Source organism: Capra hircus, chromosome 9 (genome assembly GCF_001704415.2).
Source record: "Capra hircus breed San Clemente chromosome 9, ASM170441v1, whole genome shotgun sequence".
NCBI lineage: Eukaryota > Metazoa > Chordata > Mammalia > Artiodactyla > Bovidae > Capra > Capra hircus.
In genome coordinates this window covers 15,960,901-15,978,077 of record NC_030816.1, presented here as the reverse complement: position 1 = coordinate 15,978,077, position 17,177 = coordinate 15,960,901, and the positions used below count along the sequence as shown (strand labels likewise).

At 35.6% G+C, this 17,177-nt stretch overlaps 1 protein-coding gene and 1 long non-coding RNA gene across 2 annotated transcripts in view; one reads left to right on the top strand and one right to left on the bottom strand.

Annotated features, from left to right (window-relative positions):
• On the top strand, nucleotides 66-5,813 carry LOC106502464. Its single transcript, XR_001296060.2, has 2 exons — nucleotides 66-759; nucleotides 4,303-5,813. It is a non-coding gene; the product is annotated as an uncharacterized LOC106502464 (long non-coding RNA).
• SERINC1 (serine incorporator 1) overlaps nucleotides 4,869-17,177 on the bottom strand; it is a 32,290-nt gene continuing 19,981 nt past the window's right edge. The window contains exons 3-10 of the mRNA XM_005684515.2: nucleotides 16,086-16,255; nucleotides 12,319-12,398; nucleotides 11,963-12,100; nucleotides 10,009-10,178; nucleotides 9,811-9,901; nucleotides 8,137-8,281; nucleotides 7,785-8,015; nucleotides 4,869-6,440 (exon numbers count right to left, since the gene is read on the bottom strand). Of these exons, the coding sequence (XP_005684572.1) occupies nucleotides 6,305-6,440; nucleotides 7,785-8,015; nucleotides 8,137-8,281; nucleotides 9,811-9,901; nucleotides 10,009-10,178; nucleotides 11,963-12,100; nucleotides 12,319-12,398; nucleotides 16,086-16,255 (1,161 nt within the window). The 3' untranslated portion in view covers nucleotides 4,869-6,304. The remainder of the gene's footprint in view (nucleotides 6,441-7,784; nucleotides 8,016-8,136; nucleotides 8,282-9,810; nucleotides 9,902-10,008; nucleotides 10,179-11,962; nucleotides 12,101-12,318; nucleotides 12,399-16,085; nucleotides 16,256-17,177) is intronic.

Genomic DNA, 17,177 nt, shown 5'->3' with positions numbered 1-17,177 from the left:
CCAGGTTTGATTCCTGGGCTGGGAACATCCCCTGGAGAAGGAAATGGCAACCCACTCCAGTATTCTTGCCTGGAAAATCCCATGGACGGAGGAGCCTGGTAGGCTACAGTCCATGGGGTCGCGAAGAGTCGGACACGACTGAGCGACTTCACTTTCACCTTAAGTAGCCAGGAGGAATTTAGGATACTGTTAATACTGCCATTTTTAAAAAGTTACATGCTTTTAAATGTATATCTAAATACCATGGTGATTTGGTGTTCATCATTATCCATTCTACTTCCTCCAAAGAATTTTATACTACTTTTATTATGCATGATAGTCATACATTGACAGTAACTGTTGCACTTCTCTGCAACTAAATTTGAAATTACTTCCTGTAACCTTAAAATTCCAAGCATTAAAGTTTGTCTCCAATTATAAATACACAGTTGATCACAACAGTATATAGGTATATGGCAGATACTGTTAACTGATTGCTGAACCATTTCATATCATGCAGTTATGTTATCTCCATCTTTATAAACAGGGTAGCTATGTAACTGAATTCTAATAAATCAGGAAAAGCAGTGTTCAGAACTTACAGGTCTGGTCTGAAAATTTCCCCCATGCAACCCTCCTCACCTTTTACTCATCTGCTAGCTTGATGCAGAGGAGTATGTGGCTTCTGAGTATACACACAAGAAGGAGGAAACTTGGCTTCCTGGATCACCACTTAGAGGAGAGCCATCCATCAATCCTGGATATTCCTTTAGATTTCAGGTGAGGGGGGAGCAAACCTTTATTATGTTCTACCTCTGAATTTTGGGGGGATTGATCTGTTAAAGAGATTTCACTGTTCACTAAGGTAGTTTAAATTTTGAGCTGTTAACATAAAAAGCAAAAATTTATCAGAAATACATCTTTTTGTGGGGTGAACAGATCTCGGACTTTTTTCCCCAAATGTTTTATTATCTGGCGGTAGGTTTATAATATTAATATATTAAGAGCATCAATTTGTTTTTATCAAGTCCTAAGAAACCTTTTTAACACACACAAAAAAAGAGATTAAAATAGAAGGAATTTTGTTACAGCAATGTCACCAAATACGAAGTCCTTCAAATTTCATTCAAGTACTTTAAAAATTGTATTAGCTGGTAATTTAATTAGATCATCCTGATTATTTCAGTGAAAGAAAAGAAATATAAATCACCTGAATTGCAAAGGATTTTTTAAATAAGTGTCATTCTCTTACCAGTATTTAAAATTGTCTCTACTTGGGTGTTTAGCAAGTTTATCTGAAGTGCCTTGGTATTAAGATTCAGGATGAATTAAGAGGAGTAATTATTTGATTTGTTTCAAGTGTGGAGAGAGTAATTGTTAAAAGGGATGATGCCTTGTCCTGAGACATCTTTTCAAGCACATCACTTTAGGAAAATGTACACATGGAAATTGAAGACCTGGAAACTGCTTCCTTTAAAAGTAACATAAACTTGTGTTTATTGCAAAAAGTCTCTGTGTGTTATGTGGAAAACAGCACAGTACAGTTTACAGATATGTGCCCCCTCATCTTCATACCACCTCCAAGTTTCTTTTGCCTCAGTTGGGATACAAGTAAGCCTATAAGAGAGCTAGTCACTTAGAGATAAATGTTCTTTTAGGGTGTTTCACTATGTGCTTCTGGCTCCCCTGATAGCTCAGTTGGTAAAGAATCCCCCTGCAATGCTGGGTTCAATCCCTGGGTTGGGAAGATCTCCTGGAGAAGGGAATGGCTACCCACTCCAGTATTCTGGCCTGGAGAATTCCTTGGACCATATAATCCATGGGGTCACAAAGAGTCATACACGACTGAGTGACTTTCATTAAGTGCTTCATAGGGTTGATATACTCAGTTTAGAAGCTGAAGTGTGAGAACAGAAGGTCCACAGGCTGGGAAGATGACCAGATGACACTCACGGTAAACATACATAAAATGCTACATTTGAGAATTAGCACCTACATGAAACAACAAGCATAGGTAAAAATATTTTGAGAATCAATTGCAGATTAGGTCATAAAGTAAATTTCAAGAAATTGGTTTCAGACAAACTACAATACACATAAGCTAGACCTTGACAGTTGTGAGGAGTACTGGCTTGATACTTTGTAATGTCCCTCAATTTGGGGTCACTCTGTTTCTTGCCATAACTAGATGGGATTATGAGTTTTGGGGAAGATCAGGTTAAGTGCCATTTTCCGTGTATGAACCTGATTTTTCATTGTTGATACTAACTACAACTTAGACTGAGCCCCAAACTTCTGGAATATCTACCACACAGTCTCAAAACCAACCCAAGCAGCCCAGTTTTGGATTTGTCAGCCTCTAATTGGTGAGCCAGTTCCACATAAATGTGTATTATAAATACACATTTCCATATGTACAAGCTAGATTTAGAAAAGAGGAACCAGAGCTGAAATTGCCAACATCCATTGGATCACAGAAAAAGCCAGAGAATTCCAGAAAAACTAAAGCCTTTGGCTGTGTGGATCACAACAAACTGGAAGATTCTTAGAAGATGGGAATACCAGATCAATTTACCTGCCTCCTGAGAAACCTGTATGCAGGTCAGGAAGCAACAGTTCGAACTGGACATGGAAACAACAGACTGGTTCAAAATCGGGAAAAGGAACGTTAAGGCTGTGTATTGCCACCCTGCTTATTTAACTTATATGCAGAGTAGTACATCACGAGAAAGGCTGGGCTGGATGAAACACAAACTGGAATCAAAGATTGCTGGGAGAAATAGCAACATCAGATATGCAGATGACACCACCCTTACGGCAAGCGAAGAGGCATTAAAGAGCCTCCTGAGAGAATGAAGCTGGCTTAAAACTGAACATTCAAAAAATTAAGGTCATGGCATCTGGTCCCATCACGTACTTCATGGCAAACAGATGGGGAAACAATGGAAACAGTGACAGACTTTATTCAGTGCAGATAGCGACTACAGCTATGAAATTAAGATGCTCCTTGGAAGAAAAGCAATGACAAACCTAGACAGTGTATTAAAAAGCAGAGACATCACTTTGCTGATAAATGTCCACATGTCACATAGCTACGGTTTTTGCAGTAGTCAAGGTATGGATTTCACAGTTGGACCATAAAGGCTGAGTGCTGAAGGATTGATGCTTTTGAACTGTGGTGCTGGAGAAGACTCGAGTCCCTTGGACTGCAAGATCGAACCAGTCACTCCTAAAGGAAATCAACCCTGTAGATTCACTGGGGATGAATGAGCATCTTCACTGAAGATGCTGGGGAAGACTGAGGGTAGAAGGGGGTGACAGAGGACAAGATGGTTGAGTGGCATCACTGATTCAACAGACATGAGTGTGAACAAGTTCCAGGAGATGGGGAAGGACAGGGAATCCTGGCATGCATATATATATATATATATATATATATAGTCCATGGGACTGCAGTTGGACATGACTGAGTGACTGAACAATTACTGTCACAGGACAGAACTAAAAAGGGTGTAACACTGGCCACATAGTGACAAGATGTCTTAAAAAATATTAGGCTGCATGAGCTGTATTACTTGGAAATTAATCTCATCGGTAGCATCATTTGCAAGTATCTCCTCCCGTTTTGTAGTTTGTCTTGCTTATGGTTTCCTTTGCTGTGCAAAAACTTTAATTAGGTCACAACAGTTTACTTTTGTTATTTGCATTATTCTGGGAGACTGATCTTTTCCCCAGAATCACTTACTGAAGAGACTGTGTATTCCATTGTGTATTCTTGCATCCTTTGTAGTAGATTGTCCATCAGAAGCATTTGGGTTTATTTTTGGTATTTCTAACCTGGTCCATTGATGTGTTTTTGTGTCAGTCCTGTACTGCTTTGATTAGCTTTGTAGTAGTTTGAAATCAGGGAACATGATTCCTCCAGCTTCACTTTTCTTTCTCAAAACTGTTTTGGCTATTTGGGGTCTGTTGTGTTTCCATACAAATTTAAAACATTTTTGTTACAGTTCTTTTAAAAATGCCATTGATAATTTCACAGGGATTGCACTGAATCTGTAAACTGCCATGGGTAGTATAATAATTCTACAATGTTGATTTTATCTGTCTTAAAACATGGTATATCTTTCCATCTGTTTTTGTCTTCATTCCCTTCATCAGTGTCATAAGGTTTCAGAGTACAGGTCTCTTGCTTCCTTAGGTGTTTTATTCTTTCTGATATGAACGTAAGTGGGATTATTTCTCTAATTTTTCTTTCTGGTATTTTGCTGCTATGGGATAGAACATTTTTTTAATAAGTTTTTTTTTTTTTTTTTAATACTGAAGTGTCAGAAAAAAGCAGCATCAATTGGCATCTCAGGAAAAAAGGCCTGGAGGACACAGAAGTCTAGAATATCTATCAAATGAATTAAAATTATTCTCCAGACTTAACTGGTCTAGTTCTTCTAGGAGAATAACACTTACATTACCTTTGAGATCCACTTCAGGGGTTATTAACAGAACCAAAAGGGTGGCTCAGAGGTTAAAGCGTCTGCCTCCAATGCGGGAGACCCAGGTTCGATCTCTGGGTCGGGAAGATCCCCTGGAGAAGGAAAAGGCAACCCACTCCAGTATTCTTGACTGGAGAATCCCATGGATTGAGGAGCCTGGTGGGCTGTAGTCCACAGGGTCACAAAGAGTCGGACACGACTGAGTGACTTTACTTACTAAAAGGGTAAAGACCACCTTAAAAACAATTCAGTTTTTTCAAGACAGAAAATGGTCACTAAACCCTCCAATGTCAGTTTTTGGTTTTTTTTTTAATATACACAGGAAGAAAGTAGTTTGGAGTATTACACCACCTAAATTTGCTAAAATTATATTCTCCAGAATTTAAAAGAATATACTACACATTTTCTCTGAATTCATTTATTTAAAGATAAAACAGCCATTTGAGATCATGGAATACAATACCAACACAATAAAAGGTGAGGAATTGTTATATTTTGCTTACATTAATAAATATCTTAAAAGAAGCAAATGTAGATTTTAAGATTTAAGACACTAATGACACAACTGAGAGTTTCTATCTAAGTTAACAGTGATACTGCTTGATTTTCAAGTTGAAAGATTTTTAATAACCTATATATTTCAATTAGGTGGCAGCAAATAGAAAAGCATCTTTTGAGCCGAACAGTATACTGTTAAGCAGGAGTTTATTTTACAGCAGTCCATCATTCTCCTGGCCTCAGTTTGTGTAGAAGGCATACTAGACATCAGCAATTCACATCACATAAATGATCTACCACTCACAATGGTGCAAAATCTATTATGCATGTATTTGAATAGAAATTATTTTTGAATTCCAGAAAAAATGCCATTTGTGTTTGACAGATGTGGGATTTCCCAGTTTTGCCACTGATTAGCTATCTGAGCTTCAGTTTCTTCACTGTTAAACTTTTGACAGAACAGGAAGAAACTGAAAAATAGGCTTTTAATAGCCTTCGGTTTATCAGCTCTGATTTTCAAAACAAACTTTCAAAGTGATTTTCAACCTCCTTCTAACCTATGATTATCCTTTTCAAAATCTTTGTCCAAATCCTTCTCAGAGTTCCTAACTTCTCCACTGAACACATTTTAACACATCTGCATGTGTTTATAATGACCAAAACAAAGTTCATTATGTTAGTATGAAAGACTACCTGTACTCAGGGTACATTACAACCTACCTGGGTATTCAATTTAGTACCCACCACTAGCAAATCTCTGAAATTTCTGTGTCTCCGTCTCCACCATAACCTACACTGTTGTCAATCAAATACTCCATACCTGTGTATGTTCCTTACCTTCATATCAAGGGAAAAATCTGAAAAGTTTTTAGAAAATTGGCATTTGTGACTTGTTTATACAATTTTTACAATTTTAGGACAGCCATGTTCTTTGCAGTATCCTGTAGGACAAGGCATCAAATATTTCAAAAGGCAGCCATACATTTTTTTGTATTTTTCTAAAACAGCTTATGTTCTAACACAATTTAAAAATCAAACTGCCAAGCAGTTTTGTTTTTACTCTTTTCACAGGTACAGAGCAGAGACTAAACCTAACAAGGTCCACTTCTCCTAACTTACCACCAACATACTCAAACAACTCTTGATTCATTCTAGAACGCATACTGATGCGCTTGGCAAGACTACGATGAATAAAATGGCAAGCGGTAAATCCGATTCATGCCAGAAGCCTGGAGAAGTTACATGGGAAGCACACACACACACAACTTCACAAAAGCCGGGGATACTGCTGCCTTCAGATAAATGATGGTCAAGTGAGACTTTCACGCCTCAAGTCCCTTTCAGTCAAAATCACGATTTGTAAGAACAAGTGGTGCCACCAGTGTCCAAACATACAGCACAATGCCAATCCAGCTAGAAGAGATTTTCACCCAGACAGCTGTCCACTGACTTTTCATCTCACGAGAGGGCTCATACCTAATATTTAAGGAAAACAGAAAGCAGAGAGAAGTTGGATTATTGGTCATCAAGCCAGCAGTTTTCATTATTTTAGAAGTATTCTTTGTATATAGTCTGTGATAACAGATATGTAGTTGCTGGATTATCTCTGTTGCCTTGTTTTCCATACCAATTTGACAGTTAATACGAAGGTTAAAAAAAAAAAATCTCCTTTAAGGGAGCAGAAGACATAGGCCTGTGAAGTAGTTCCTTTACATAATGCTCAGAGAATCTGTATGTATCTCTGGCTCACTAATTAATGGAATAGCAGAGAAAGGGAGTCTGACCTCTGGATAAATGAAACATTATTTAACAAAGACTTATCAATTCTAAACTGTACAAAGAACATAATTTGTTCAAAGTATATACACGAGCTCCCTCCAGTATATACAGGAGCTCCCTCCACCTTCTCAGATTTAAGAAACTGGGAAGGAAATATATCCCAAATTTAGCTGATTTTTATGTTGATGAAATGTAACAAAAATACTTTTTATCTTTAAAATTTACTATTATTACCTGACAGCCAAAGCTGTGAATTACTGAGGATTATTTGGAATAGTTCTTGTACCTTAATATGCTGCAGTGTAGGAATTTTTAAGTATATATATATTTTTTTTTTCAATAATAAATGCCAGCAGAGGCTGATCTCAAACAAATGAATCTTTTTTTTTAACATCTTTTGCTGGTATTCAAAGTTTTCTTACAAATTGTTAAGGACATTATGCATTAAAGAGTATTAAAAATAGAACTACCCTAACTATACAGTTCAACTTGAATCTTCAATCTTTCAGCAATCCTTTGAACTAAATCAGAATTTTTAGACAAAATATAAACCACTACCTTCCTCTTAACAAAAAGAGGTTTATCAGTTTTGAAGTGATATAAAGGCAAAAATTAGTTGGATTCTAAGAATCCATCTGTGTTAACGTATTCACACTTCAATTTTGAAATCCTCAAAGCTTTTAATGACAAAGTTTGAACAAAAACAGTTAAAAAAAGGTATCTTTTTCTACACTATGTTGGGAACTAGTTAGTCCGTATTAGAAATCACTGTGTTTGATCCCTGTCAACATGTACTTCCCTAAGCAATGTGGTAGCTTTGTGAAACTTTATTTCAATCTTTTAAGATCTGGAACTATTTTAATGATTGTTATTGCTAAAGCAAGGAAATAAAGTCTGCATTTCTCATACTGATCTCACTATTCATTTAAATTCTGAAATATATTGGAGGATAAAAAGTACTCAATACCACGTTTTTACAATGGAATCACAAAAAAAGCCACCCAAATTTCCACATGGAAAGTTTTCATAAAACCTAAGTACCTGTACCAGTTGGTAAGGGTCATCATGATATAAAGGGAAGCCAGGAACAGCATGAAGTGAAAGAAGGAGTAACTGTAAGTGACGCCATCCCTCTCATTATCTACGGCTCGGTGAACATCATCACCATCCTCAAGTGATCCCTCATTTCTGGCTCCACCATCTTCTATTAGTGTTGATTCATCACTTGTGAGAGTCAGTTTATTAACCTGACTGTTGTTTGAAGTACGGATGCTACATGAAAGACAGTTTAAAAAGAAAGGAAAAAAAAAAAAAAGGAATTTAAACACAACGTTCATATATGAATAATAGCTGGACTTCGCTTCAAAAAAATAAAACCCATAATTTTTCCTACCTTGAATAAAATACACACAGTAAAAAGAGGATTAGTCCAATAATTCCTTGAGTATGCCACCACTGTACAGACTGCCCCTCCTTTGGGACAGTGCTTGTTGTGTTATATCCAATTATGTTCAGTAGACTTGGGTTACATTCTGTTTCTATAATGTAAATTAGGATCAAATTAAAATGTTAGAAAAGTACAAAAAATTTCTCAGAGGACAGTGTAGTTCCTTTTAACTCTTTATACACTGGCAAACTCAAAAAACTGTTAGAAAAAGGCACAAACAAAATAAGACAACTTGTATTTATTAATAATGAGACCTTTTACATTATATAATGCTAGTTTTATCGAACTGGTTGAAAAGCAATTTCATTTTCAACCTCATGCAGGAATTGAGACATTTAAGCTTTTTACTAATCAGGAAATTGGTGAAATTAGAAAATTTTTTACTTTATAGTAAAGCTCAAGCAGAGTTAAGAATAAAATTCAGATATCCTAAACTAAGATGCACTGCATTTTCTGTTATATACTATGAAATAACAACCGTGATTTTATGAAGTTTATCAACTTGTCAAACTACATTGTTATATAAGCAAGATAGTTTACACATAAAATCAGTTACTAGAGTTTTAGCAAATAGTTTGTGGAAATGAGTACATAAATCATAGTGACCTAATGCTTCTTCAGCCTCTCAACTCTTGTAAGAAAGAATTAAAACGGGGTTGGTATTCACTTAAGTGTCCCAAATATGTTTTTTACCTCCCACAATGCCAGATATGTCAATTGCCACCTTATCACTGAAAAATGATTTTTATCTTGAAGCCACTTGTATAAGGATAATCCCTAAAGCAAATTCCTATTAATTTTTTTCTAGACACTTACTGGACAAAAATAAGGAATCTTTCTCTAGTACACTAAAAAAACTTTTTCTCCAACTAGTGATAAAACACCTATGAAATTTATAAATGGAATGAAATCTAAGAGTCAGAAAACTTTTTTCTGTCAAAAATTCTGTAATTTTTCTGAGGAAACGAGACCATTTTTTCCCTTTTCAAAAAATGGTATAGCTGACCCTTGAACAAGCAGATTAGCAGTAGCAACCCACAACACAATTGAAAATCTGCATGTTACTTTATGGCTGGCCTCTATATTCCAACCTTTCATACTAGCAGTTTTTATCTATGGATTCAACCAAATGCAGACTGTACTGCAGTACATTTATTTTCCAATTTGTTTCACCCCAAATAACATATATGGGCTTATACTTCCACAAAATGCAGTAAAACTGGCCTATAAAAAGATTACAAAGACCAATTACATTCACCTGTAAGGTAATCGCAGACAAAAAGAACTTTAAAAAATCTATACTAATTAAAACAGACTCAACAAACATTTTAATAGTTTTTAATTTTACATATACTATCACATGTACCATACAAATCAGGCATATTTCTAATTTTCCTATAATTTCTTATAGATTTGTTAGTGAAGGAAGAAACTAAGGGAAAAAATATAGCAGTACATCAAAGATGAAAATGGTATTATATGAGAATGAAACATGAGAATGGAAATAATATTTCCATTCTCTTCATTCCTCTATGAGCTTAATTTTACAAAACGACAATCTCTGAAAACAAAGCTTGTGGGATTCATGAAAAGAAGCAAATCCAAGCCAACAAAACATACCCGGTTCATTGGTCATAGCAGACCATGTCAAATACATTGTGTAGACTGTAATCACTGAAGACTGTAACAAACCAGATCTTGGTTGTGATTCCTACAAAAAAATAATTAAGCAAAACAGAAAAACATTGCAATCATTCAAGATTTAGGAAACCTTAGAAAAACAGAAGCTTCATAAAGAATGAACTAATCCAAGCTTACTTGGATTTTTGGCAGTATGGACATTATAGAAGCACCAAGGCAGAGGAGCATGTTGACACTGATGAATGCTTTATTTTCTGCACAACTGGCTGGATGAGTATAGTAAACAAAAAACAGGACGATAGCAACTAAAGACAGCAGATAATTCAGGGCTGTAGCTGATAACAAAGCTGTGAAAGAAAGACATTTTGACAGTTAGATTTTCTCACTAATGTTAGGAATGAGGCATATGGCTTGCTTTAAAAACAATCTTATTTTATTCAAAAATATTATTTTAAACAACATTTTATCAGCATTACACAGCCTATAAAAGCAGTTAAAGATTTAATTCTGGCCTCTACCACATTAAGACTTTCGTAGCCTTTACACGTGTGCGTGCAAGCTCCGTCATGTCTGCCTCTCTGCAACCCCATGGACTATAGCCCATCAGGCTCCTCTGTCCATGGAATTTTCCAGGCAAGAATACTGGAATGGGTTGCCATTTCCTACTCCAGCCTTTACACACAGCTCACTATTATGATGCATTTTAAGGGTAATAAAATAATATGACCTTCATTTAAAGAAATATTTACATACAGAGTGTCTAAAACACATTCAGATACATTAGCCATTATTTTCAAAATACAGAAAATTAACTAGGAGACTATTACTCAAGGTTTTTAAGTTATATCATTCAATTGTAAGCAGCGCATTAAGAAAATTATTTTGTTAATGCTAAGCCCACAGAACAATGCTTTGCTTTATCAACTAAAATCTTAAAAAAAAAACTATTCAAGTTGTCATTATTTAATAAGACAACCTAAGCTGCTTCTATCACACACACACTTTTAATTTTCACGTCAATGTATGCTTAATATGAATGTATTCATGTAGATATGACTCACTAACAAATACTCTATCAGACAAATATTTATTGAATACCTACAAAGGCCCTGGGGATACAGCAGGCAAGAGCCAGAGACTCTTACATTAGATTTAACATTAAAAAATGAAACATTCTGTGTAAGTAAATTTTCCAAATGATTAAAGCTTATTTTTTTAATATCAAATTCTTTAACCACTGAGATCAAATATCACAAACTAGTTGTATGAAAGAAAATATGAATATAGCAGATATGCTGACTTAGTTTTCACTGATTTAAAAATATTTTTTAAATATTTTTTAAATATTTACAATATTTTTTAGCTGACGCTCAGACTATTTCACATAAAAATCCAGATCCATGGGTTCTTTTGAAAAACTTCAGAAAAATTAAGCAACACTGGGCTCACATTTCCACAAGGCAATTACTGGATGAAGCTAAGCAGTGTAATGGCCTTCACACTCTAATTCACCACAGTCCCTTTCATTTGCAAAAGGACTGAAAATGCAGTTTCTCCTCCCTCATTTGTGTCACCAGTTGTAAGCACCCGGATTTTGATTCTTGTTTTAGAGTAAACCACAGGACTCAACCTCATCATTATAAACACACATTACATACACTACGATAATAAACTCCCTAAGGTGTCACACACAAAGGCATTCTTTGCACTTATATATAAAATGCTTCAGAGTTGTTTCTTTTTCCGGCTTGCTGATGTTTCAGAATTGTACCACTGTTTGTTAGATCATCTATTTCTACTAGTCCTCATCTCTTTAATATTTTACTTTTTACCCTTTTACTTAGAAGCCTCCCAGGAAATCAGGCTATAAAATATACATACACTCAGCAATATGCTTTGGAAATTCTATTTTAGCCATTCCCAGTCTTTTGGATGATTGCCTCGTTCTTGGGTATGTTCCTAGTTGACATGCAACATACAATGTGACAGGATGCCACTCACAAACTTAAACTAAAAAACCTCTTCACAGTAAATTCTACCATAAAAATCATGACTTCCCCACAGTCTACTACCTGCTTTCACTTTTAAAGTTCAACTATCTTGAAGATGTTGTATAAGACAAAAAACTTACCCGCATACCAACATCTGGAGTTCCCCTCTTCCATTTTTTCAACCCATGATTCATTCCACGAATGGGCAAAATCAATGAGTAAGACTAGCTGTATGAGAATGAAGCAAAAGGCACCTGCCATGCCTACATAAAACCACACTGAAAGGAGAAAAAAATTTGAAAAAATCACAAGTGAGTGACTGCTTCACTTTTTATTGTTTCCACAATCAATACACTGAAAGAAAAATAAAATTTTACATAGATGTCTTGACTGAGGAAGGAAAACACAAAACAAACAGTTACAGTTCCAGGCAACAATTATTTTTAATTTCCTTATAAAATATCAACATCACACAAAGAAAAAAAAGATTTCTTACCAGTTGTAAAAGTTCCTTCTGGAATGAAGAAGGCCCCAATAATAATTGCAATTGCTGCAGCAAATTTAAAGAACCAGAATCTAAAACAAATTATTTTTTATTAGTAAATAATTCATTCAACAAGTGGTTTTGTATATGAAATCTTTTGAGAGCTGCTCTTAAAAAATAGCTACACTTTATTGTGACTACTCTATTCCACCTGAGGATATCCTGAAAACGAGAAGACACCACATGTCAGTTATCTTGTTGTGTTGTTGTTGTCTGGTCACTCAGTGTCCAGCTCTTTCTACAACCCTATGGACTGCAGCCTACCAGACACCTCTGTTCATGGCATTTTCCAGGCAAGAATATGCAAGGGGTTGCCATTTCCTTCCCCAGGGGATCCTCCTCATCCAGGGATCAAACCCACATCTCCTACACTAGCAGGCAGATTCTTTACCACTGAGAAGAGTAATAAACCCTTGCATTTTGGATCAACTAATATTTGACAAGGGAGTCAAGAATATTCAGTAGGAAAGGACAGTTTCTCCAACAGTTTCGGGAAAGCCATTAATAACCACATACAGAAAAATGAAACCAGACTCCTTTCTTACACCATTCACAGAATCGACTCAAACTGAATGGAAGACACTTAACACATTATTGGAGAAGGCAATGGCACCCCACTCCAGTACTCTTGCCTGGAAAATCCCATGGATGGAGGAGCCTGGAAGGCTGCAGTCCATGGGGGTCGCTAAGGGTTGGACACAACTGAGCGACTTCACTTTCACTTTCATGCACTGGAGAAGGAAATGGCAACCCACTCCGGTGCTCCTGCCTGGAGAATCCCAGGGACAGGGGAGCCTGGTGGGCTGCTGTCTATGCGGTCGCACAGAGTCGGACACGACTGAAGTGACTTAGCAGCATTAGCAACACATTATTGACTGGAGATGTATTAACATGTCTTTTGTTACCTGAGTGTTATTGACTAGGAGATGAATCATATGCTTTTAGACAGCCATACAATTAACATCACAGTGTTTAGTTAGAGCTTAAAACTGATAAAGGCTCATTACAGACTTATGATTGTTGTTTTCATTCACATTTCCCTGTTAGGGTTCTGCTCCAATTTTGTGTATGTTACAAACACAAGCTTATGACCAAAAATTTTTCAAAAATGATGCATAACAAAATTTTGAACAAAGAAGAATTTTTTGGTGACTTTTATGCAGATACTTTCTCTGACTGTCCAAGCAACATAAATACTAGAATCTCAGAAGATGACAGTTCTTCAGAATATAGTTCTGACTCAGACAATATGAATATTAGACCAACAAAAAGACAAAATAAACCTTAGTGATTGATTCTGACATGCGAAGTGAAAATGAAATGCATGATGCTTTTTTACAGGTCAGGTGTAACTACTGAATGTAATAATCTGCAAAATGTTAATTAAATAACAGAACTATCAGGTCAACAAAAATAAAAATTGCCAGGCACAGGCCTATGTTTCCAGCAAAAATCCCCTAGTCAGTGAGTTAAGATCTGATACCATAAAAGTTACTTGGAAGATACTGATACTGGGAAGAAGGAAATAAGGAAGAAACTCCCTGACATTAGTCTGGGCAATGAGTTTCTGGGGGAGACAACAAAAGTACAAACAACAAGGGTAAAAATCAAACCAGTGGGAATACTTCAGACAAAAAACCTTCCACAGAAAAAACGGAACAATCAACAAAATGAAGAGACAACCTATAGGAGAAAATATTTGCAAACCAAGTATCAAAATGTGGTTAATATCAAATTAACTATATAAAGAACCCATACAACTCAGTAATTTACAAAAAACAATTAAAAAATGGACAAAACTAAATATTTTTCCAAAGAAGGCATACAAATGGCAAACATGCATATGAAAAGGTGCTAAACATCATTAATCATCAGAGAAATGTAAATCAAAACCACAGAATGGCCACCAAGATGGTAAGAAACAACAAACGTTGGTGACAGCGTGGTGAAACAGGAATTCTTAGGCACTGCTAATGGGCATGAACACTAATTCAGCCACTATGGAAAACAGTATGAAGGTTCCTGAAAAAATACAAAAATGGAACTGCCATACAGTCTGGCAATCCTACTTCTAGGTATATATCCAAAGAAAGGGAAAACAGGGCACTGAAAAGGTATCTGCTCATCCATGTTTACGGCAGAATATTCCTAACTCGCAGATAAAGAAACAACCTAAGTGTGCATCAACAGACGAATAGAGAGACCATAGTATAGAGACACAATGGAATATTATTCAGCCACGAAAAAGAAGGAAATCCTATCATTTGCAACAACATGATCCTGATGGACCTTCAGGGAATTATGCTAAAATGAGATAATCCAAATTAAAAAAAAATTATATTACCAAAATGTGGACTCTGAAAACAAAAATGTACTTTAAAGTTGCTGAGGTCTTAATTGTTCTCATCACAACTAAGAAATATATGTGACGTGACAGAAGTGTTAGCTAATATATGATGGTAATCATATTGTAATATACAATACATATGAAATTAACATTTTGTACACTTTAAACCTAACACAATATCATCAATTATATTGCAAAAAAAAAAAAAACCATTAGCATGATGTAAGAGTGCTTAGTACATACTTTGAGAAGAATGTTATCACAGGAAATGATTGTGATAGTCATCCTGTAATGTATTTTGAGAGTTGTTTAAAAATACATTTAATAAAGATGTTTTAACAGTGCAAAAAAATTAAAATTAAAAATCAAAACAACCTATGACTAAGAGAATTAAAAAAAAAAAATCAACCTGGCACAAAACATCATTTTTCATTAATATTTTATTTGATTCTTCCCATCTTTGATAGTGTATGTTAACAGATAAGCAATATCAGATACTTAAAGCTATTTTTATTTATGGGGTGGAACAGTGATAAAATTCAAAACATTCAATACTGACTATGAGATGCATTGCTCTGTATTAAAGGCGACTGACAAAAAGGAACCTTGAAGTGTCTAGGTTGTCCAGTATAACCGTTTAGAAAATCAACCACCTTGTTTCAAAGCAATAAAGTTTTTCACTTTGGCTGCACTGCACATGTAAAGAACTGAGTTCAGTTTTACGTAGTGAGATTGGCCTACAGAAGGCTAAGAGGAGGAAGAATAAGCTCATTAGTCACAGATGTGATAAATCTTCTTTTCAGGATGAAAACATGGTTGAACCTTGAACAATGCTAGGGTTAGGGACTCCAACTCTCTGCATGGCTGAAAATCCACCTCTAACTTACAGTCAGCCCTCTGTATCAGAGGTTCCTCATTTGTGAATTCAGTCAATCAGAGATCATGGAGTGTGTTAATACCATAGTTATTAACTGTTGGGAAAAAATCTCTAAGTGGACCTGCACAGTTTACACCTGTTTGTTCACAAGGGTAAACTTTACTAAATATTATGCACAGCAATAAGTGACTCAAATCCACTATTTAGTATTTATATTTCTAAATTCTGACATTCTCTGATAGAGACAAGAGGATTTTCTTACTTTGTCATTCATGAACAAAATAGTTCTGCAGATTGTTCAAGTTTATTTTAAACTTTCTTTAGACAGACTCAAAATTACTGAGAAAAGACTACCCAGACTTTAAAATGAAGTCATTCATGAACAAAATAGTTCTGCAGATTGTTCAAGTTTATTTTAAACTTTCTTTAGACAGACTCAAAATTACTGAGAAAAGACTACCCAGACTTTAAAATGAAGGTTATTAAAATCCTTACCCATTGTGTACTGCAGCTCTAGGGTCACTGCTGCTCTTCACTTTGATCATTAAGAGAGAGAGAAGAAGGTAGAACATAGCCAAGCCAAAGCACAGACGGTATACAGCTTTATAGCCAACCAGAATACTACAAGGGACCATTCCTTTCTCATTCTCACAAAATCCAGGAATCTGAAAAAACAAGAATTTCTAATCTAGAATTTTTTCAAGGAAAAATGACAATTCTGTGTAATTAAATAGCTTAAGGTTCAGAAAATTGACGTTTGCTTTTTACAGTTTATGCTGAAATGTAATCATGGTAAGTCTACACACTTTCATAAACAGAAGTTTAACCCTTTTTTCACTTTATATGCACACAGGATAAAGTACAAATGCCAATCCTAAAGTGAATGCTTATTTTAACTTGCAGACTTATTCAAGTTTATTCTAAGTTTTTTTAGAACTTACATTTCACTGTGATACGCTGAATCACATATACAAAAGAAAAACACAATCAATAAAAGTTTAAAGAATTACAGAGTAATTCAATCAGTTTCTAAATACTAAAGAAACAATGATGGCTTTTCAAAGCCAATGCTATTAAATCCATTCTGAGATCTGGTCCCTGATTCTACAAATATTATTTTTGATAATGGATAGATCTGAAAGTAAAGTGAAAGTCGCTCAGTTGTGTCCGACTCTTCGTGACCCCACAGACTGTCCATGGAATTCTCTAGACCAGCATACTGGAGTGGGTAGCCTTTCCCTTCTCCAGGGGATCTTCCCAACCCAGGGCTAGAACCCAGGTCTCCAACACTACAGACGGATTCTTTACCAGCTGAGCCACAGGGAAGCCTAAGAATACTGGAGTGGGTAGCCTATCCCTTCTCCAGTGAATCTTCCAGACCCAGGAACTGAACCAGGGTCTCCTGCACTGCAGGTGGATTCTTTACCAACTGAGCTATCAGAGATAGAATTGGATTAACAGCAAAAGGGTTGGCTGTATTTTTATTTTTCTAACTTAAAATCTTGATAAAGACTGAAGACCATTTCAGAAAATCACACTGAAAACAGAGTACAAGGAAGTATTTTCAAAATATTTTTAAGTGAAATA